This window comes from Neomonachus schauinslandi, chromosome 1, assembly GCF_002201575.2.
Source record: "Neomonachus schauinslandi chromosome 1, ASM220157v2, whole genome shotgun sequence".
Lineage (NCBI taxonomy): Eukaryota > Metazoa > Chordata > Mammalia > Carnivora > Phocidae > Neomonachus > Neomonachus schauinslandi.
The window spans coordinates 136,100,805-136,125,374 of record NC_058403.1 but is presented as its reverse complement, the minus strand read 5'-3'; the positions used below and the strand labels follow the sequence as shown (position 1 = coordinate 136,125,374).

Below are 24,570 nucleotides of genomic sequence, written 5' to 3'. Positions count from 1 at the left end.
ACACAGAGAGAGAGAGAGAGCAAGCACGACCAGGGGAGCGGCAGGCAGAGGGAGAAGTAGGCTCCCTGCTCAGCCCAACGCGGGGCTCAATCCCAGGACCCTGGGATCATGGCCTGAGCTGAAAGCAGACGCCCAACTGACTGAGCCACCCAGGCGCCCCATGTTAGTCACTTTTTAAACCACCTTTGTGACTGTTCTCATGTTACTTACTTGCTATTAGCTCTTGTGTCTTTACCTAAGACCATAATCAACTGTAGCTTAAATAGAAACCTAGTGTCAAATGGCGTAAGGGAGTTAATGGTGAGCATAATACATGGAATACATAAATATAATCATAGCTAGCATAAGAAACATAAGTATATAAGCATTAAAATAAGGGTTTGTCAATATACTGCCCCAAATCATTTTGGTATCCCTCTGGCTGAGAATGCCGTTTGGAAAGCACATACATCTAATCTGGATGGGGGCTGGGAAGCGTTTCTAGAAATAACATCGCAAGCCCAGAAGGCACTCTCAGCATGAGGATTTCAGGCCCTTTGATAGGGTGGGAGCAGAGACCCGCCACGGTCTACTGGGGTTTGGGCGGGAGTAAGAGAGGTCTAACTACTCTGCTGACCCAGTACCACAGATCAGAGCGACCTCACAAATCACATTTTATAGAAGAGAAAAAGGAGATGCAGAGAGGTGAAAGGCAGTCAGTACCAGGGCCAGGGCTGGAACCTGATCCTCTGTCTTCTCAGGGCCTCTTCAGTTTAGTTAACCCCTTGGTACTCTGGAGCCTCCAACGCCCAGGCCTAGAGCCCGTTTCTTTGCAACCTGCTTTAGATTAAAAATGCGTTTGTATTGCAGCTGCGCTCTGTCTTGTGGGTGATGAGGACGCACCAGGCGTTTCAAACTCTTTGGCCATCATGCATCTTTATGAACTAATTTTGATTTATTGTTATCAAGAGAAAGGTATGTCTTGGATGAAGGAAGTTCGCTTAATTGTCCTCAGACTGTGTGCTGGAGAGAATTCTGTGTTATGTTGGTAACTTTTTTTTCTCGGTGAAACTATTAGTAGTTACAGATGGTTAAAATTCACATAATGCTAAAAGTATGTGATAAAAAGTTGTCTTCCTAATTCTAACTTATAATACCCCCAATCCTGTCGTCCCGAGTGGTAACTGCTGTTACTGTTTCTTATGTATCCTTCTAGGGATGTGGAGGTGGAGGGGTAGCACCAGTGAACTATCTGAAACAAATTTCACTAGAACTAGTAACTTTGGGAAAAACCACTCGATCTTCACTCATCCAGTGTTTCTACCCTGCCCCTTATGTAACTCACGTTCTTCCTTCTCTCATCCTCTTTTAATTAAGTTTTAACCCTTTTGTATTTCTGGGTTCAGAATTCAGGAGAGGGACAAGGCAGGCAGCTTCAGCCACTACCAGTGGCTCATGAAGGAGGTTCTGGCTGCACACATTCGGTGATTCATTTGGGAAGGGAGAGAAGGTGGGCAATAGCATTTATTCAGCATGTACTATTCGACAGGCACTGGAAAATCTAACCTCATCAGGTGGGTGTTTTATTTCGTTTGTAGACAGGCACACAGCAGCGAGGGAGGTTATGTAACTTGCCTAAGTCCTGGCTTGTCTGCTTCCCAAGCTCTCTCGAACGTGCTTCCTCCTGGAGTGGGAACTGCGGCGGGCCAGGCCTGTGATTCCACCAGGGAGGGGACAGATGAACATGGTCTGGGGCAGATTTGGTTCCCTGCAGGATGTGCTTTGTCTTGATCTCTGTGGTCCTCCTGCAGCTGTACGTGATCCAGGGATGTGATAAACCCATCTTGAGTGCGTGAATTCAACTCAGAAACATACAGAGCTGGCTATGCTGGTGGGATTCCCAGACAACCAGTTTTAGTGGGAAGTGGCGAATTTAGAGCCGACGTTTGTGATTCTGAAGTCACCAGAAAACATGAGCTGAGATTGTCAAACGAGGGGAGGTGAGAAGACAGGACAGAAAACCAGGGATCCGATGCATTCAGTGGGTGTGAAAGGCTGCCCTGGGGGTCTGTGGGATTCAAACCTGAGCCAAGGGAGAAAAATTCAGGAAAGAGGGTTACGGCATGGAGTGCTCTAGAGTCTGAAGATGAGCTTCTAGAGAACACTATTGGCTTTGATGATAGTGATATTTGGGTGATTGGGTTCAGTGAAGTGGCAGAAAGGAAGCCAGACTTGTGTGTGTGTGTGTGTGTGTAAGGCAGGAAGGGGGGGCAGAGAGAAAAAGGGGGAGACAGAAGTCCACTTAATGTTCATGTTCACCTCGTGTCTTGTTTTTGGTCTACCGCAACTTTATGAGGTTAGATTCACCAGCCTCTATTCTGAAGCCTGGCATTTCTCCCAAGAGCACCAGTTCTGCCTAATGAGGGCAACTCAAGTGAATCCACGGGAAAGAAAAAGCAAAGTGATATTTTAATTTTATCCAGCCTGAAATGCAAGGAATGTGCCTGCAATTCTGAATCACAAATGTATCAGTGCATTATTTTATGGAATAGAGATGTGTTCTGCCCAAACTGGCTGTGAAGTGAATAAACATTACTTTTCTACTGAATTCAGCTATAAAATGACTAGAAATCTTCCCACGGGGATTGGGGGGGGAAAGAAAGAAAAGAGAAAAAAGCAGAAACTTGCTGCCAGAGGGAAGAGAAGAAATGGGCACGGAGCTGACTTTGGTGGGCTTGTGAAGTACAGAGGTGACTCTGTGCTCTCTGGGACTGATCTGTGTTGCTTTCTTCCACATACCCCAGCCTGTTAGGCTCACTCACATTTCCTCCTGCTTTGTTCTCCTTGTTTTCCATTTGAGGGGCTATTAAATCCAGTAGAGCTGCATGCAATATTTTGCTTTACCTGGGTATTGGTTGTATAAACCCAGTAATTTCCTACATCAACTGGTAAATGCACAATTATGTATATCAAGTTTCCTTGGACTGGGAGGTCGGATCACACAGTGGTTTAGCCCATGAGCTTTGCAGCCACACAGATCTGGGTTTGAGACCCAGCTCAGCTATGTAGCAGTTACATGAGTTTGGATCTATTAAAACCTCTGGGTCTCAGTTTCCACACCCATATGATGAAGATAATACATATCTCAGGGGATTTTAGAAAGGGTTAAATGAGATTGTATGTATACATATACATACATATATTTTCGTAAGTGTGTTCCATGCCCTGTGCCGAATATTTACAGAGTAGTGATTGTGGTGGTGATTGTGGGGATAATGATGATGATTACAATGATGATAATAGTAATACAGAACCTTGTCCTAGTAGATTACCCTTTTTATTCACTAAACAAATAAGCCAACAAAGGAGAAAAAGAAGCCCTAAATGTTCTGCCACAGAAATCTAATATTGTTGCCCAAATGTACATAGTTTTCAGCTTCCTAGAATTTCAAGCCTTTGACATTAGTACTTCTAAAAGAATTTTACCCCCATTTGGAATGTCAACTTAAAAAAAAAAATCTACAGATAAGAAATGCTACCATATGCTTGAGAACCCCCACCTTTGGCAAGTCACATCACCACCCAAGAATGTACTGCTCAGGGTGTCTTGTTACTTTGTTAGTTAAACAAAATGTGGCAAGAACCCTGGAATGTGTGTGCTGGCCCACGTGCACCTGTTTGCACACGTGATCGTCAACGAAGTCACTCATCTTACAGGGAGTGGCAGGAAGGTGTAAAGGAAGGGTTCAGAACCCTGACGAGGTCACTCCCTCAGCGGGTGACCTTGGGCAAGTCACTGAACCTTTCTGTGTCTGTTGCCTCACCTGTAAACTGGGGCTGATTATGTCTCTCCTACAGGGCTTATCCTAGGGATAGAGGTGAGAGAAGGACACATACGTAAGGAAGCTGGCAGGGAGCCAGCGCATTGGCGAGTCCTCTCTTCCCCTTCTCAGGGCACCTGGTGCTATCTTTACCAGTAATTCAGAATACAGGTAACTGCAGTTTTCAACACTAGCAGACAGAGACAGTGACACCCATATCCAAACTGCATGCAACACCTGAATCAAACTCTTGCATTCAAAATAGGAGATCCGTTCCAATTTTAGTAACTTGACTATGTTGTTAACTAACCTCAAAGGCTAATCATATAGTGAAATTTATCAGTGCCCCACTGCCTCTTACTAATTCGTAATCACCGGTTTTTCCCTTCCCTTGCCTTTGGATCCCCACTGCCAGGATGGATTTCAGGGTCCATCATTTAATCAGCTCCTTGTGAGTGCCCTTAATTCTCTGGCCTTTCCCTCGGCCTCCTGACTATGTGGCCCAGCACAGTCCATTCTTGGTTGCTGTCTGTCTTCTCTTCCTGTGCCTGAGCAGCTGAACGTTGCTGGAGAAAGTCATTCAAGCTGGATGACTAGTTTCAGTTTCTTTTAGCTCAGAGCCCCCATCTCCACATGGGCGTTCCACACTGGTCACTTTCCCCTGAGATGACCATTCCATGTTTTCTCTCCTCTCAAACCTCCCACATTCCCTTTCTGCCTCCTAGAAGGTGATTCTGCTTCATTCTTTACTCAGAAAATGGAAGCTGTCAGATGGTGCCAAATCAATGGTCTTCCTGCATCTGCACCAGCCCCCGGGCTCCTCCTTCCCGCTATGACAAAGCGCTCTTCCTACCACAGGCCTGTCCCCATGTGCTCCGTCTAAGTGCTGCTTCAACTTCAGTGTGCACATGAGTCACCTGAGGAGCTTGTTAAATGCAGAGTCGGATCCAACAGGTCTGGGCCTGAGATTTTGCTTATCTAACAAGCTCCCAGGTGATGCCAATGCTTTGAATAGCAAGACTAGATTCTTATCCCTTCATTCTTTTTCTGGTCATTCTCATCATCATAAGGAGGCTCTAGCATGTTTCATTTTTAAAACCCCTCTTTTGATCAAATCTCTCACACTACGACCCCATTTTCTATATCTCCTTTCAAAACAATTCTTTTTTTAAAAAAATTTTTATTTATTCGAGAAAGAGAGAGTGAGTGTGTGAGTGTGCTGGTGGAAGAGCAGAGGGAGAGGGACAAGCAGACTACACTCTGAGCTCGGAACCCGACACGGGGCTTGATCTCAAGACCCTAAGATCATGACCTGAGCCGAAATCAAGAGTTGGATGCTTAACCGCTTAACCGACTGAGCCACCCAGGTGCCCCAAAGGGAATTGTTGTTTTTTTGTTTTTTAAGTAGGCTCCACACCCAGCATGGAGCCCAATGCAGGGCTTGAACTCACGACCCTGAGATCGAGACCTGAGCTGAGATCAAGAGTCCCACACTTAACTGACTGAGCCACCCAGGGGCCCCTAAAACAATTCTTATTGAAAGAATTTTCTGGGGCGCCTGGGTGGCTCAGTTGGTTAAGCGACTGCCTTCGGCTCAGGTCATGATCCTGGAGTCCCGGGATCGAGTCCCACATCGGGCTCCCTGCTCGGCGGGGAGCCTGCTTCTCCCTCTGACCGTCTCCCCTCTCATGTGCTCGCTCTCTCTCACTCTCTCTCTCAAATAAATAAATAAAATCTTTAAAAAAAAAAAAAAAGAAAGAATTTTCTACCGAGGCTGCCTATATCCATTCAAGTTTTATCTCCTTTGTTATGTCTTTATTTTCCTTCTGATTTCAAAAGTAATCCACACTCATCATAAAAAAACTTAAGCTTACCAAAATATATCACACAGAAACTAAACCCTCATCCCCTCTTATGTAAGGCTTACTATCTGTTTTTTACATTAAGTTTTTTTTTAATTTGGAAAAATATTTACATATAGAAAAGTACAGATGATGATATAACAGACATCCTGTGTTTTCAACCACCCAAAATGTGTTAACATTTGTCATAGTTATTGGCTTTATAGCTCCTTAAAAAAAGAAACGTATCATTAGAGGTAAAACTGAAATCTTGTCTGTCTCCCTAGCGTTAGGTCCCTTCCCTCCCCAAAGGCAGCCATCAGCATGAGGTTCGTGTGCATGTTTATCAGGCCCAGATCAGTTGCAAGTGTCAGGAACCCCAACACAGCAGGGCTTAAAGAAGAGAGAAATGGACTTCTTTCTGTATGGAAGTCTGGGCAGGACGTCACAGTCCTTCAGGGCTCTGTGGTATTGGGGACCCAGGCTCCTCTGTCTTGGAGCCCCATCATCTCACTGTCTAAGGTAGCAGGCCCAGTTCTTGTAGTTCAGAAGCAGGAAGGAAGGTGAACCCTGGAAGGGCTCTTACCCCGGAGAGTTTTCCCTTGTGTGAGCTCTACTTTGCCCACACTTCTGCTTATGGTCCATCGATAATTCTAGCTGCTCTGTCAACCTCGTAATTCCTTAGAATATTTCCTCTGCCAATGGCATTTTTTTCCCCACCAAGAGTATAGATTATATTATTTTTAAAACAAATGTTTTAAAGTCAATGTATTAAAATGTCATCTCTGGATATTTGAGTTGGGACGGTTGGTAAGCCGTGTGGTTCATCCACAAGGCTTGTTCCTGCTCTTTTCTCTTCCCATTTTACCCGTTTTACACTCACTCTGAGTGGCATCATCCTCTCCTAAATCACAGCTCTTCCCATACACGGATTCCCAACTTCACAGCTACATTCTGGATACTAAGCTTTCCTGACGGTGCGGCCAGTATGTCCAGTGGCCAGACATCTCTAGTTGGATGTATCCGAGGCACTTCAATCTCAACATATTCAAAACTGAACTTTTTCTGCTCGTTGTTGCTCCATATTCTTGGGTGTGGCCCTTGTCGACCTGGTCCCAGCCGGCTCGCCAGCACCACACCTACATTCCAGACCATGGAAAGTGCAAAGAGAGAGTGTGAAGCCAGCGACTTCCTCTTACAGAATGAGATCTGGAATTTGCGGCTGTCGCTTTTGTTCACTTCCTTTGGCACTGGTATTAGTTATTGCTGTGTAGTGGGGCACTTCAAAACTTTGTGGCTGAAATCGGTACCATTTATTACTGCTCACAAACATAAGGATCAGGTGGACAGCCTGTCTGGTCTTAGTTGGGTTGATGCATGCAACTGCTTGTCAGCACTAGGTTACTTGGTTCTGCTGATCTTGGCTGGGCTATCTGGGATAGTGGGGGATGGGTTGGTCTAGGACTGTCTCAGCTCATCTCCACATGGTCTCTCATCTTCTGACAGCCTAGCCTGGGACTTATTTTCAAGGCATGGAAGGGTTCCAAGAGAGGTGGGAAGTGCACATTGCCTCTGGAGACCCAGGCTTGAAACTGGCGCAAGACCACTTCCCCTGCAGTCCACTGGCCAAATCAAGTTGTGAGGCCAGCTCTGATTCAGGGGGTGAAGAAAAAGAAAGACTCCTTTTTTTCATGGAAGAAGCTGCAAAAATGTGGATACTGGAAGGACTGAGATTTGGGACCATTTTTTATAATGAACCTCTTACAGGAAGACCTGGCTAAGGTGGTCATGTGTCTTGCAAAAACTTGACGGTTCCATTTATAAAAGGAAGAAAGGGAGAATGTGTATGAGGGATAATTTATAGACTCTGCCTCAGAAGGAATTATAGTTCCCTATTCATCTTCCCTAAATGGAAGCTACACTCTCAATCTCTTGCTATACATAATAATATCATCATTCTGACAAAATTTCTGTTCTTAACCAGTGCACAAATTTTTGATTTCTCTTGACTCTGGTGACCCAGCAACTTACTTCTTGACCTCTTAATCCATAAAACAAATCAAGTTAAGGTGCTTACAAACATTTTGGAGTTTAATACATCTAGTCTTTAGGCTAATTCTGCAGTGCCCAAGAGAGCAGTATTTTTATCTAAAACCTACTTTTTCTCTATATTACTGCACTATTTAAAAAATCCCAAACAATAACATTACCATTCCTCCAAAGTCCAACAGACCAAATCTGGATTGACAAGTACATCCTAGTATTTTATTACGTACCACGAAGAACACAGAAGAATCTGGGGATTCTTTAATAGGGACAGATGTTTTACATTTAAGTAAAAATGCATAGTCATGCTTGAATTTAAAGTAATTTCCTCATTATTGTTTAAAGTGAATGGGGTCTCCCGGGGATTAATAACAGCTTCTGGAGTTTCTCATCACAGGTTTTGAATAACTGTCCATAGCTACTCTGATTTTTAAGTCATGGTAGTTGGAAGCTGTCTGGCGCACATGCAGTAGTCACGAGCTGTCCATCTAAAGGACAGAGGCTAAAACTGTCCAATTGCATGGCGGTGGCCATCTTCATTTATTTGTTTGCCAGTAGTTTCAAGGGGGAGACTGAACAATGAAGAATGTTATCATGTTGTTTCTAGACAAGCTCAGCAGAGGCAGGCTGTACCAGGCGAGCGTGACTTCTCTCTACCCCTTTGTACTGTTCTTGCACTACAGATTAAATAGAAGAATCTGGCTGGGTGTTTCTCAGTGTGCTCAGTGGCACCAACTGTAAAGCATCTGTTCCTTTTCTATTGCAGAGCTTGACAGAATTTCTCAGGAGATCTAAATTTCCTACAAACCAGGACATGATTGTCATCCTGAACTCTGACCTCCCATCCAATTTTTAAAAAAAAGATGGATGAGAGCCCAATGTTGTGTGGGAGAAGGGGATAATGTAAAGGTGGGGTTAGGATTCTCACCAGCTCCAAAAGATGCTAGGGTGACCGGGTAAGGTTTTTTTCTGTAACCAGGACTGACACCAGGAGATCTGGAGCAGCTGGGGTTTGTCCCCACTTTGATGATGTGGATTCACAAACGGGGAAGAGAGAGACATGATCACATTATCTCCTCCATTTTCCTGTGTGGCTCTGATACATTAAGAGATTTTAAAATTCAGGAATTTCAGGACGCCTGGGTGGCTCAGTTGGTTAAGCAGTTGCCTTCAGCTCAGGTCATGGTCCCAGGGTCCTGGGATCGAGCCCCGCATCAGGCTCCCTGCTTAGCAGGCAGCCTGCTTCTCCCTCTGCCTCTGTCGCTCCCCCTGCTTGTGCTCTCTCTCTCTCTGACAAATAAATAAATAAAATCTTAAAAAAAAATAAAATAAAATTCAGGAATTTCCCTGTAAAGAAAATCCTCTCAAAAAGTGTATTGTGCATAAGATTACCTCAGAGAAAGGTACACATACCTTGAGTCATGTTTGAAGATGTAAAGGAAGATTGCAGTTGGCTTAAATCACTCATATGCATCCGAACCAGGGAATGAGTGAAGGTGGCCAGCTGTGAGAGCCATAGACAGTGGCGAGGATTCTTCAGACTGTATAGAGTGTGCGTCTTTTTTTTTTTTTTTTTAAAGATTTATTTATTTATTTGAGAGAGTGAGAATGAGAGAGAGTACACAAGAGGGGGTAGGGTTAGAGGGAGAAGCAGGCTCCTCACCATCAGGGAGCCCGATGTGGGACTCGATCCAGGGACTCCAGGACCATGACCCGAGCCGAAGGCAGTCGCTTAACCAACTGAGCCACCCAGGCGCCCGAGTGTGCGTCTCTTTTAACCAACTGAGCCACCCAGGCGCCTTGTGCGTCTCTTTTAAAAGGATAACTGTATATCAGGGAAGACACTCCTCCAAACTGGCCCTGTGCAATGCCTGAGACTGACACTAAAATTTAGTATTAGCACAAAAGCTCGAATGACCAACAGCCCTGGTTTGTCCCAGACTGAGGGGGTTCCTGAGACAAACTCTGTTTTAAAACAGGTATAAATAAAATCTTAAAAAAAAAAAAAAGGCGGGGGGTGCTTGTGTGGCTCAGTTGGTTAAGCCTCTGCCTTTGGCTCAGGTCATGATCCCGGGGTCCTGGGATCGAGCCCTGCATCGGGCTCCCAGCTCAGCAGGGAGTCTGCTTCTCCCTCTGTTCTCCCCCTCCCCACCCCACTGGTGCTCTCTCTCTCTCTAATAAATAAATCTTAAGAAAAAAAAATTAAATAAAACCAGAGTAAGTCCTGGCCAAACTGGGATAAGCTGCTCACCCTAACCCACATTACCAGTGCACACGGTAGAATGTGAGAGTGAAAGGTGCCTTGTGGAGAGGGCATGTTCCAGGCTCAAGGAGTGGGTTAGCTCCCCACAGGTATATGGGTGTACTACTAAAGCAGGTCCTCAGAGGCCAAGCTGCCCTGAGCCCCTGAGAGCGTCAACTCCAAGGGATTCCAGATCTCATGTAGCTTTCAGTGCTATGGTTCAGAATATAGTTATCCTATACTCTGCTCCAGATTTCCTCTGAGGACAGCTGCAGGACTCAGGACACAGGGTGTGCCCCTATGGCACGAGAGGTTCTGCCCCACATACCAGAGACCCATACAGAAGGGACATCTTGACAGTGTTATAAAGCCACCTTGAAATAAAATGCATAGGTAGGTCAGGATTCTCTGGGAGGGCTTTTTGTGCAACTGTTTTTGGTGTCAACTATGGACATACCTTTTTTTAAAAACACAACTTATTGGGCGCCTGGGTGGCTCAGTTGGTTAAGCGACTGCCTTTGGCTCAGGTCATGATCCTGGAGTCCCTGGATCGAGTCCCGCATCGGGCTCCCTGCTCGGCAGGGAGTCTGCTTCTCCCTCTGACCCTCCCGTCTCATGTACTCTCTCTCTTAAATAAATAAATAAAATCTTAAAAAAAAAACCCCACAACTTATTATAGAGACATTTAAAAATTGCCATGCCTGGCAATAATTAATGGCCCCTTTTACTGCAGTACTGAGATACAGAGAAGTTTGGGGGTCTTCCAAGGGACATGTTTCCCATAGCTGGCCAAGTCTTAATGTGGCACCTCTAAGATTAGAAGTGCTGTTTGGTCTTCCATGTAATAATACCAGGTCCACATTTCCTTCAACATTTTTTTCCAATTATTGAAGATGGCAAAATTCCTACTACCTAGAAATTGTATGGCACCTTGACTCTAAGGCTGAATTATGACAATTTGTTTCTATAGTATGATCTCATAGTTAGAAGAAAGGTGCATGTGGTTTTGTATGGCAAGGCTCTGGTGTCACATGCTTGGTGGGAATCTCACTTTGGTACCCTGATCATTGTGCATAAACGAGGGCCACTGTCAGTCTGTCCAGGATGCTATAACAAAACACCACAGACTAGGTGGCTTATAAACTATAGAAATTTACTTTTCATGGTTCTGGAGGCTGGAAGTCCAAGATCAGGGTGTCAGAATGGTTGGGTTCCAACGAAGGCCCTCTTCCTGTTTGCAGACTGCCGACTTCTCACTGTGTCCCCACATGATGGAAAGGAGACAGGGAGCCCTCTGGGGTCTCTTTTATAAGACTATAAGTCTTTTATAAGATACTAATCCCAACCAGAGAGCTCTGCTATTATAACCTAATCACCTCCTAATACCATCACCTTGGGATTAAGATTTCAACATATGAATTACGAGGGTTGGGGGGTGGGGAGGGATACAAATTTTCAGACCATAGCAGCCTACACATCAAAGGGCTATGCTGAGGTTTTATTAGGTAACTTATGGCCTGATACACAGTATATTCTGAATAAATATTTCCTTTCTTCCTAATTCCCAAACCAGTGTTGTAGGATGAACTTGTAGGTTGACTCTCTAATCTTGGAATAAGAAAAGATCGACTACTTCTGCACTTGCTATCTTCAGTGGATTCCTGTAGAAGAGATGAAGAATGTTGTATTTATTTGTAGTTTTATGACAAATTAAGGCCACAACCTTCTGAATTATTTAAGATCAATAAATATCATTTCAAACTACTTTCTCAATGACCAGTGGTCCTGCCTCTGTCAAGGATCTGCCAACATTTTATTTAACAAATTTATAAAATACTGTAACTAGCAATAACTGGCATGGAAAGTCAAATATTAAGGTACAAAATCGCTCCTGAATTTTAGAAATGCTATCCCCATGATCATTAGTGAAATGACTTACGGTTTCTGAGTGCTAAACTATTCCCAAATCTTATTTTACAAACATTTTTGAAAACTTCGCTGGAATTGTATTGCCTGCTACAGTTACAGATTCCAAGTAAAATTACCATGTTATCTGGAATCTAGACTTAACAGGCTCAACTAAGGATTTGTTGCTCTCTCTGGAGTTTCTCTAGCTTTCACATTTTGAGGGGAGAGTACATTTGTTTGTCATTAAGTATTTAGAGTTCATAAACACGGGGAAAGAAATGTTATAGACTTCCTATCAAATTGACATAAAATCTAAAGATGGCTCATGGGAAAGCAAACATAGATTTGTAACAGGATTTCCTATGAGAACTGTTATGATCTCTGGCTCCCAAATAACACACATTTTTAAATGATCTGAAGTATACCCATTTATGAGATGTAGATGTAATATATTGGATATATCACTTAAAATGTGTCCAACTGGAGTTGACTTTTTTTTTTTTAAAGATTTTATTTACTTATTTGACACAGAGAGAGAGACAGCTAGAGAGGGAACACAAGCAGGGGGAGCGGGAGAGGGAAAAGCAGGCTCCTGGCTGAGCAGGGAGCCCAATGCGGGGCTCGATCCCAGGACCCTGGGATCATGACCCGAGCTGAAGGCAGACACTTAACAACTGAGCCATCCAGGTGCCCCTGGAGTTGACATTTTAAAAGAACAAAAGCAAACTGAATTTAAACATTGTCAATAAAAGTCAGTATTAATATCGTAAGTCTGGTTTAATCAGTCAAAAGCAAAAAAAAATCAGTTTAATAAGATTGCATATTAATATGGCTCAGTGCTTTTAGGATTAAAATTTTAAATCTAAGGTATTAAAGTAAATATAAACCTTTGTGGTCTGAGAGTCTATAGACAATAACACATTCTGGGTAATTTCCTAAAAATGACTCTTGTATTATATTAATTTTATTTTAAAAGAAAGAGATGTTAAACACACATCTGACCCCCCCTCGCCCCCGCCGTCTATAGTGTTCTATATATCAGGGACTGGCAAACTACAACTCACAGGCCAAATCTGGCTATTGATTGTTTTGATAAATAGTTTTATTGGAACACAGCTATGCCCATTCACATGTATGGTCTGTAGTTCCCTTTGCTATGAGCATAGAGTTGAGTAGTTGAAACAGAGACCATATGGTGTTCTGGTATGCTGGAAAATGTCTTCAAATAAAATGAATAGTAAAGTCATTATTAAAAAGAGAAAAAACACCCCTAGGTACTCTGGTTTAAAAGTTACCTTTTCAATATTTGAACAATATTTTCTTTAGGACTTCTCTTTAACCACAAAAACCTGCACCTTTTGACTCAGATATTTAAAATGTTTCAAATAAAGATTTTAAATTTGAATCAGAAATATTTAGAGGTGAATGATTTCCATTTGTAAATCCCACTATTTAGTAGTAAAGATGTTCCTTAAATGAGACCAACTGGTATGGTGGGCTTGTAACTGTAATTAGTGAAAGCAGGAGTTTCCAATATGCCCTGTAACACAAAGAACCCTGAATTTCGATCAGCACATCAGTATGTTTTTCAAACTGCACCACATACAAGTTTCCTCTGCCTCCTATAGCTACATACCTAAAATAGTCTGAAGGTCAAAGCCAGACAGACATACCCTTGTCACTGAATGTGTTGACCGTGAGTGATACAGTTGAGTTTATTTCTTCCACTAAAATTATGGAGAAAAAACAAAACATACGTAAAATAGTCTGAAGGTCAAACCCAGACAGACATACCCTTGTCAGTGAATGTGCTGACCATGACTGACGCAATTGAGTTTACTTCTTCCACCAAAATTATGGGAAAAAACCCAAATCAAAACTCAAGGGTAATCACTGTAACAATCTTAAAAGGAAAAAAGGAGAGAAATAAATTCAAAAGTGCTCAAACACAATGATCAGCTCAGACTTGACTTTCACTAGAAAGTATTTTTGGAGTCCCATATTTTAACTGTTGAGTAAAGAAGGTTGTAACAGAAGGGATGTCTATGAGAAAGTAATGTCCAGCTAATATGTAAAGTATTTGTGATCTGAAAGAACTGTAAAATCATCAGGTTATTGACAGCTGGAGAAATTCCACATGCTAAGCAACTCAACTACAAAGAAATATTAGCGGTTTCAGATGAAAAATAAACTTGAATCTGTAATTGAATTAGACAAGCCTTGCTGCACATAGGGCTACGCTGGTCACCAGGATACAAAGCAAACGCTGGGTTACCAGAAGTGCATTTATCAGCCACAGTGATTTATTGAGTGCTTTAATAATACAAGTGTACATCAACTGATCCACAGTCAAAAGTGGCAGGTCCCTAAGAAATTTACAAGCACTTTAAGTAAATCAAAATACATATTATTTTGTTCAATCCAACAGTCTTCTGTGTGGGGGACAGAAGGCTAGTGATAAACAGAGTCTCAGTAATGCACAGTGATTCTGATTGAAGCTTTTGTACAAAAAACTTGTTCCCAGTAGCATGCACCCACCAATAAAGACTTCAGTACAAAAAATTAACCCTAAGCACTACATTTAAGTAGAAATGAGATATAATTCTGAATTCGTGTTTTCCCAAAGATCACATAAAAGGAAAAAAATAAAAATAAAACAACAAAAAACAAAACCACACAGTAATACAAAGCTTTGTAAGAAAGCTCTTACTATTACAGATCCAACATTGTTTGCACTGAAAACAAAAGTTCCCATTCCATGTTAAGATGGGAAAAAAAACCCCAAATCTTTCAAGTTAATAGAAATCAAAAAAGGAAATAAACTGAGAAGGCAGGGGTGGGGGGGGTGGAGGGAAGAGAGAAGGAAAAGGAGGAAGAGGAGGGAGGGAGAAAGGAGTGGGGGATGGATGACATACCATCAGAAAAAGATTCAGAATTTAATAAAAATAAGAAAATAAGAACCGAGGTCCAGAGGGGTGGGTAGGGCTATTGATGCACTTGGTGAATGTGCTTGCACAGGTCCGGCGGGGGCAGCAAGCAGCAGGCCCCTATGTGGCATACCGCTTGGTCCACTGTCTGGCCATCCGGTCGTGCTCTGCTCTGTTGGTCATGTACTGTGTGGCAATGCTGCCCACCAGAGGGTCAGCTGGAAGGGAAGCAGAGTCAGGAGTCAGTAAATACCAGCAGCACTTCCTCTTTCAAAGCTGGGGGAAAGGAGTGTCGGAAAGCTAGCCCTAGATCAAGGAGTAGATGCAGAGGTGGCAGGAAGCTGCTGTTCTAACCTGGAACAATGTCACTTCAGCAAAGACCTGTAAATGACCTGCCAGTGACAGATCACTTTTCACACCGGCTGCCCACAGAGTCATCTACTTGCCCTTTTACTGATGGCTCTGGTCATTTCTTGACAGGTCGTACTCTCTCTCCCTGTTCCCACTGCACACTTCTCACCCCCCTCCACTTGTTTTCAGGTAGCTGTTTCACGGAGAACTCTTTGGGAAGTGGTTCCGATGGCCTGGCCAACTCCTGCGGCTTAGACCCTAGGTGGTGGCACTCCCACCACTCACTGCCTACATTGGGGGAGGCTTCAAGAGCCTCAGCTGAACACACCAACCTTAGTAAGAACCACTGACAATGGGGAAGATGGTCTACTTCCTCCTCCAAACTTGGAAATATCAAGATCCATATAGCTCCTTATTATAAAAATACCGGTAGATATTAAATAGCTAATACTCACATCCTGAAAGTTTAACATACTAACTCCATAAAACTCTGAGGAACTGACACATCAGGAAACTGAAACACTAGGGGGGTTAGTAAGTCACCCACCCAAGACAGAGTAAGCGGTAGAGCCAGGAGCCCACACACACTGAGCCTAGAGCCCACCATGCGCTGCTTGGGAGATTGCTTTCCACCCAGATAGGACTGGAAAAAAATCAGAGCAATTAAAAATAAATTTTTTTTTTTTTAGGTTTCTGGGGGTCCCAGAACGCATCCCTTTCCCTTCATTCTCTACCTTCACTCCTTCCCTGATTTTTATTTCCTCTGCTTTTGGTGTTGAGAATTTGAGTGTATTAGAGCTAGTGGATAAGAAGGAACCAAAATTAGCAAACCGTATGTTAAAGATGAAAAAAGTAAGTAAGTGTGCCTGTGGTCTAATACAACCTATAACGTGGGAAGATTCTGAGACTAACCTAGTAAGATACTCATGGTCATACCTTCTCAGTATTAGAGGTGCAACAGAAACACCATCTTTTAACCATCTGCTGAGGCTGGTACTGCTGAAGCTGTTCCAAGCCCTCTCTCTGACTGACAAGACGCTGCTCACATTTTAACACACCTTGCTCATGTGTTCTTGGACTTGTGCTAAGCTTGTTACATTTATTCTAGGGAGAGGCCAGTTTCTTACTACATTCACTTATATCACACACAATTTAAACAGACTACCCAGTATATGGGTTTGTTCAGAACTTTTGCCTCTCTGCTCACTCTGTGCTTCTCCTTCACTTGCCCAAATGCTGAAACTGACACCATCACATAAATCAACCAGGTTCAAGAAGATTTAAACTAGTAATACCAAATGCCTGGAATCTGATTAAGATACTTAAAAAAATGTGGTTTTTCAGTTCAGATTAAGTAATGACTTTAGTCTAAAGGGCCAAAGAGAGGTCTGAGTCACATTTCTCCACCTTTGAAAAAAAAATCATCTTATTCCAATTTTTGGCAGTCTAGAATGCAAAAGTTTGAGTAAAAAATAGGTATCCTCAAAAGCTGGAGTCTACGTCACTCAAGACAGGTGTTTAATTGAACAGTATCTGTATTAATGAAATGCACTAAAGATCCATTTGTGCTTTCTAACTCACTGATTGAGGTAAAGGATAGGCTTAATGTCAGAATGACCAGTGATGTTCATGCTCTGCCTTAAATCGTATCCTCACAGTGTGGGCAGACGGGGAAAAAGACAGGTCTGTCATTTCAGCTCAAAGGAGGAAGAAGGGGACAGATGAAGGAAAAGGAACAGGAAGCTGTGGGTGGGAAAAGGTGTTACAATCAAGTGTTAATATTATTTCAGTAGGGGAAGAAGGGGGGAAAATACCAAAACAAGTTAGAACACTGATAAAATTAACATGCATTGTGCAAAATTTTTTTGTACGCTTAAACAATTAAGATTAGATTTCTTTCATTAGATTCCTTTTACCTTTTCAAGTTTGATTTTAAAAAGAATATTTTTCCACCTGTAAAATTATACATGCTAACTATAAAAGCAATATTACTAATAAAAACTGCCTCAAACAATACACAAGACAGAAAACTGTAAGTGAAGACCATCTGTAAATTTATTCAGAGAGAAGTACTGTTAACATTTGCCTTATATCTTCCTGGAATTCTTCTCTAAACACACAATTAAAAAAAGATTAATTTATAGTCTACTTTTGTAATGTTAAAAACTCACTATATGGCAAATAACTTTTTATATCAATAATTACAAATTTACTTCATCATTTTTAGTATTCACCTGAATAACCAACTTCTTGTTTAGAGACATTTAAGTTTCTTCCAATTTTTGGCTTTATAAACAGTGCTGTGAGGAACATTACTGTGCATACACTTTCACAAATTTATGCAAATCTGAAATTTTTAAAGTATAAATGAAAAACATAAAAGTATAAAATGAAGGAATTTAAAAATCACATGTTATTAACCAAGTAGGTCTCAGTGCTAAAATGTTTTGCTGAATAAAAGTTAAGATTGTCAGTTAGTCAACCAAAACTATGTAATATAGGGGCCCCTGGGTGGCTCAGTCAGTTGAGTGGCCAGCTCTTGATTTTGGCTCAGGTCATGATCTTGGGATCCTGGGATCGAGCCCTGCATTGGGCTCCGTGCTCACTGGGGAGTCTGCTTGAGGATTCTCTCTCTCCCTCTGCCCCTCCCCCTGACTCGTGTTCTCTCTCTCCTTCTCATATAAATTAAGTAAATAAATACATCTTAAAAAAAAAAAAAAGGAAAGCAAAATACCATTAGAAAACCAAAAACAAAACTATGCAATATATATATAGCGAATGACTATCACAGTGAATTTAATGGAATAAAACACACTTTTTGTAGTGTATTTATAATTACGAACCTAAGTAAAGATGAATCTTCTTACACAGGTTTCATATTTCATGGACAGTTATGCCAGGGATGTAATAACAGTCTCTAAACATAAATTACTTGCTTATTTCTCTAACAATTTCTTTCTAAAAAAGAAGGAAAAAATTCCTTTTGGCTTCCACATTATTACTTTGGGTTTCCACATTATTACTACTTTCCCAAATCTTCACTGATCTTTGATATTATCCTCTATCAGTCTTCTTCTTCTTACTAAAGAAAACCCACAAAATTTATCAGTGGATAAGTAAATTAAAATTTAAGTCTTCTACATTTTTTGCCTTGTTCACAGCAATTATATGGATTTTTGAAAAGAGGAGCATGTTTATGCTTACAGCACAGGGTTGGATGATTTTAAGCGCTTCATTCTCCCAAATACCAATGCTGCATATATTAGAGATTCCCTGAAGCTGAGGAATAGGATTTACAGCATGGGCAATGGAAAATCATGGGAGTGAGAGTTGGTATATAATGCTCTTCATTAACTAGACCTCTAAACCACATCACCTCACCTGTTTAACAAAAATGCCTTCATTTTTGTTGACACAATACTAGCTATGAAATACTAGCCTGAATGGAAGTGTAAGACTGAAAGACCATCGACAAGGGGCAGCACACCACTCTCTCCTTCCTTGTCTCACCTCTGCCTCCTTACACAGTTCCAGGTGCAAAGAGAAGCTGGTTAGTAAGTGCTTGTTGACTGAATAACCATCATGATTATTTGCAAGTGAGTAAAAGGTGATCATACCGAGTACTCTGCTCCCTCTCCCATTTTTTTAAGATCTGTGGTCTGTGCACCTTTGATTCTGGAAAAGAAAGGCTCAGACAACTCCTGCAACTTCATCTCTAGGCTTGCCTCTCTCCTGGCTGGGGCTACACTGGGTACCCTGGAAGCCAAATGGCTTAAACCTTGTCCAGAAAAGGGGGGAGAGAGGAATCAGTACTAAAGGGGATAAGCAGCAGCTATATGGCAAGAAGGGAGTGGAAAAGACAGGCAGACTACTGAACTGCGGAGTTATTCTATTTGGAAGGTCAAAGAACATTCTATCTTGGTTGGTAGGTGATATGGGAAAAATTACATGAAAAAAATTGGATTCCCTTTTATGAAAAAAAAATATTTTTATTTACTTATTTGAGAGAGAGCGAGTGAGAGAGAAAGCACAAACAGGGGGAGGGGCAGAGGGAGAGGGAGAAGCCGACTCCCTGCTCAGTGGGAAGCCCTACATGGGGCTTGACCCTGGGATCATGACCTGAGCCAAAGGCAGACGGGCTTAACTGCCTGAGCCACCCGGGCGCCCCTGGATTCCCTTTTCTTTTCTTTTTTTTTTTTTTTTAAGATTTTATTTATTTATTTGAGCCAGAGAGAATGAGAGAGAGAGAGACAGAGAGAGAGAGAGAGAGCGTAGGGTCAGAGGGAGAAGCAGGCTCCCTGCCGAGCAGGGAGCCCGATGCGGGACTCGATCCAGGGACTCCAGGATCTTGACCTGAGCCGAAGGCAGTCGCTTAACCAACTGAGCCACCCAGGCGCCCCCCTGGATTCCCTTTTCTTAAGAAAACATATATATTCTTAAAAAAACCACAAACAAAAAATAGTACAGAATAGTGAACAAGGGCATGGGCTTTGGATACAGACTGCATGGGTGTGTATCTCAGTTCCGCTAGTAATGGAGTCACCTTGGGCAAATTACTTAACTTCTCTGTGCCTCAGTTTCCTCAACTACAAAAGAGACAATAACTACTCCCTAGAATGCTGTAAGAATTAAATGAATTAATTCTTGTAATGCACATACAAAATTGCTGCTATTATTTTCAAAATAAAGACTGGCAACTAAGTGTTCTTATGCATCATATTTTATTTTAAAATATAAATCTGATTGTCTTCATGAAGACATTCTCTTCAGATAAAATCCAAAAGTCCTTAGTATGGCTCCCAAGATCTTTGGTCTAGACCTAATCTTTCTAGCCTCCCGTCCCCATGCTTGCAGCCAGAAAAAACAACTTGCAGCTTCTTCAACAAGCCCTGCTCTTTCATAGGTCTGCACTTTTACTTCTGCTGCTTCCTTTGCTTGAAGGCTTCTACTCATTTCTCAACATTTAGCTCAAGCACAACATCCTTGGGGATGTCTTCTAGGAGCTCCCTAGCAGTCTTATGCGTCCCATTTCTGTTTTGTCTGTTCTTACGTCTATCACTGCACTGAGAATACTGCCTTTTAGTTGTCTGTTTACTTATCCCTATTTCCCACTGGGCTGAAGCCTACACATTCATTCATTTGACAAATATTTACCGAGTCCGTACTCTGTTCTAGGTACTGGAGAACTAGTGCTAAACAAAATCCTGCCTCATGGGACTCTGCCTGTCACTGTTTCCCTCTTGTTAACTCTGTTTACTGTGTGGATCTAAGTACGGACAGAAGAACGTAAGACAAGTAAGTAAGGAACACACACAAAACAGTAACCATAAATAGCAGCTATTCCATATGCATGTGTCCCTGTGTAGCACGAGCATTGTAAGTTGGTTCATCACAGAAGTTTCTTCTCTAGATGTGAATTATCAGCAAATCAGAGAAAGGGACCTGATAGTGATTGTGACAGCTTTCTTTCACTTTCTCCCATTATTTTTTAAAAAATTATTTTATTGTTGAAATTTGTGCTCTGCACTTTGCCATTTCTTGGATTCCTCAAGGCTGTAAGTGACCGCTTTGCCAGCCGTTCAGTTATGCCTGTGATTAACACCATTCTTTTAGCTTCCCATCAAGTCCCTGGAGGCCTTCCGTGCGTCTGCCTTGTAATGAGGTGAAGTAGCTCATTTCTGTCTTTCATGAAATTTTTTGTTGGTGATTTGGTCTAGCTTAGTTTTCTTTAATCTTTTATAAAACAAAAAAGTAACAGATGCTCATATATAATAAACTCAAATAATAAAGAAGTACATATGACGTAAAAAACATTACCTTCTTCCCTCTAATTTCCTTCATCCCCAAACCCCTTCCATCTCAAGGTAACCCTGTTAACGGTTTGATACTCATCCCTCCATACTTTTTTCTTTATTTATGCTTAAATCAAATGGGAATCACATAAAAAAAATCCTGCAACTTGCATTTTCCTCTGTAACAATACATTGCAGTTGCATTTCTAAGGCAGTACAAATAGACCTAGCTCATTATATTTAATAATCACAGGGCATTCCTTTGTGGTTATTCAGCAGTCTGTCATTCCTCTCCTGATGCACATGTAAATTTGATCTGATTTTTTGTTATTACAACTAGTATTACAGTCTTGTATAAATCTTTGAGCACATGGTTAAATACTTCTGGGGGTAGATTCCTCTAAGTAACAGTGCTGGACCAGAGAGCACACATTTTAAACTTTGGTAAATACTGCCAAACTGCCTTCACTCAAAGGATGTACAATTTACCCTGTTTCTGAGCATTCTCAACAACACTGCATTACCTTTTTAATTTTTTTGTTAGATTAACAAAAAAAAATCTGTCATTGTTGTAACTGCATTTAACTTGATGCCTTACTAAGGTTTAACATTTTCTCCTGTTTGTTCACTATTTATATTTCTTTCTCTGTGATTTGTTTGTTCATGTCTTTTGTCCATTTTTTCCCTACTAATATGAAGGAACACTTTATACATTATAACTATCAAGCATGCACTGAAGTTTAGCTTTGGCCTCAGTATTCAGCCAAAATCTGCTTTAGTCTTTGGAAGACTGAACAGACAGATGCCTCCTTTGATGTCATTTCCAGCTTTACTTAACTTGTGGAGATCAAAGATCATGTAAGTTGCCATCATATTTAATAGGCACGATACCATCATTTGTACTCAATGCTACTATCTGAACACTGGTTTAAAAGTATTGGTAAGCATTATGAATGTAACTTGGGACTGAAAATCTCTTTCAGCCAAAGATAAACACTATGGCGTACAAGGGAATAATTTGGAACTGCTGTCTCAGGTATTCAGACAAATGTTCAAAGTGAGATGGAAGAGCAGCTACCATGTGAAAAAGCTGCTGGAACAAAACGGGTCTTAGTACTGTCCGCTGCATAAACTATGATGGATGGGAAAGGTAACCACCAATGGCTGCTGGGAAAGTAGCACGTCCAGTGACTGTGGGAAGCAGCAAGCCAATGTAAAAATATTAGAAATTAAAACGTGAGGGGAAAAAAAAACCTTATGTTTGTTTCTTAGATACTTAGGAAGTGTTTTCTTTAAGCACTGCACACAGCTTCAGTTCACGGAGCACTTCAGTGACACGCACCACCACCACTAGCCAGATCTTCAAGTCTGGGGGCTGAGAAGGTAAGTCTTCCCCTTTTTATAAGTGTTAGAGGAAAAGGAAAATTCACTGATCCGACAGCAGAATCTCCATGAACGGTAACCTACACTGGATAAATAAGTCTCCCCCTCCTGATTCATGCTTTTCATCCAGGGAAACACCCAGTTAAGTACTCTGCAGATACGCACAGGAGCCATCTAGTAGCTGGCAGTGCTCAGAAATCATATTGCTCCGTCATAATGACAAAATCCAAATATCCTGAATTTTTAATATTAAAATTATAATATTACTTATATTCTTAAAATAAAATTTCATATTTACTATTGTATGGAAGAGGATCATTTTATGATAGGAATAATCAGCCTTGCCTTAGGTTGCTCATTGATTTTAACACTGGCTGTTCAGTATTCAGCCAAAATTAATTCAGTGCACCTCTAAGAATAACAGTATTTATCCATTATGTGCGGAGGAAATACTTTCTCTTAGTGTATCATTTGTCCTTTACCTGAGTTTATAATGCCCTTGCCATACACAAGTTTAAATTTTTAGTAAGTCAATCTTTCCTTAACATTTTCTGGTTTGATGTCATGCTTACGTACAAAGGCCCTCTTCATTCACTCCAGCATTTTAGAAGTATTCCCCTATATTTACATACAATAACTTTTAGTGCAATGCTAGCTTTATCATACACAAAGTTCCTATACATATCTGGATCGGATTCTGTACTGATGTTCTTTCAATAGATGAATTTGTCTTTTGCTTTATTTGTTCCTCCTGCTTTTCTCACTGTTTTGGTATCGGGTAGGGTAAGTTCTTACCCTTTCCCATTTTTTTTCCTTCACTAAAATTTTATTTGAAGAATCCTAACCTTTTTTTTTTTTTAAAAGATTTATTTATTTATTTATTTGACAGAGAGAGAGATCGCGAGAGTAGGAACACAAGCAGGGCGAGTGGGAGAGAGAGAAGCAGGCTTCCCGCCAAGCAGGGAGGCGGATGCAGGACTCGATCCCAGGACCCTGGGACCATGACCTGATCCGAAGGCAGACGCTTAATGACTGAGCCACCCAGGCGCCCCTGAAGAATCCTAATCTTGATGAGGTTAAGACTTGGAGCATTTAAAGCTATTCCACCCCACAGGTATAGGAATCTTATGTTTCTTTTGAAGAATGTTATCAAGATTTAGGAATATCTGAATTCCTGAATTCCTCTGGGTCTACTAATTAAAAATCAAGTGAGTAGGACGGAGTTAAGGTTTTTGTATTCTGGAATGTTGCGGAACCAAACTACTAATTATAGGCCTAGCCCAAACCAGAAAGATTGTTAAGTACCTTGAGAACACACACACACGCGTGCATGTGTGACTCGAAGTGATTTAGGAGGAAAATTATCATGTCTGTGATTTAAACCAAATGGTGGATATTACCAAACTAGATATAAATTTGAAAATGCTAAACAGAACTGCATATAAGTCTAGCAAGATGTGCTGTTAGTCCAGAATTAATAACTAGTGATGTTAAAAGAGGTATTGAGTATCCCAAATTCTAAAGAGACCATCAATACCTTCCATAGGACTTATTAAGAGAAGATGAGCTGGCTCTGACAACCCCAGGTATCTATCATAAAATATGGGAAAGGAGAGAAAGAAGGTTTGTGGGATTACTGAGCTACCACCTTGGGAGTGTGGTGTGTGGTAGTGGAGCGTCTCTGTCTTCCTCCTCCTCAGCACCACAAAAACAGGGAGAGGATGACTTTTTCTTCTCATAGCCATGCAAGGAGGGTAACAAGAGACCCACCAAGTAAAGACTGGGGTGTCTTCGAGAAGCAGACTGGAATGTCATCCCTGGCCAGAGATTTAAACCAGGTATGAGGTGATCTGCCCCTTGACTATCTGATTAGAGAGAGGAAGCACCAAGGAAGTGGTCTATACTTTCCCTGCTATCTCATCAGGGTCCTCAAGAAGGCAGCTCCCCTAGTAACTAAGAGGCTCTTAGGAGAATGCTATCTGGAACCAGCCTGCAACCAATTTTTAAATTTTTAGGAATTTAAACATAGCCATTATTAAAAATTAAAGTTACAATTAAATTATTTACAAACAAGGGTAATACTTAAAACTCATTTCTTAATTATTTTACTGCTATGATTATTATTCTCATAATTTATTTTTATGCCTACTCTATCTGTATGGTGCAAAAAACAACAACAACAAAAAAAACAACCAATGTGCTATCGTGCACCTTGTCCCAATTATGCATTCAGTTTAAGGTCATGCATGTAGCCTGAAATTGGCAAATGCTACAATTTAG

The 24,570-nt window shown here is 41.4% G+C and overlaps 1 protein-coding gene across 2 annotated transcripts in view; it reads right to left on the bottom strand.

Annotated features, from left to right (window-relative positions):
- Positions 1 to 14,069: 14,069 nt before the first annotated feature.
- Positions 14,070 to 24,570, bottom strand: part of LOC110570674 (ubiquitin-conjugating enzyme E2 E2) — a 378,044-nt gene continuing 367,543 nt past the window's right edge. For both annotated transcript variants that reach the window (XM_044920568.1, XM_021678716.2), the window contains one exon: positions 14,070 to 14,982. In XM_044920568.1, coding sequence (XP_044776503.1) covers positions 14,885 to 14,982 — 98 coding nt within the window. In that variant the 3' untranslated portion in view covers positions 14,070 to 14,884. The remainder of the gene's footprint in view (positions 14,983 to 24,570) is intronic.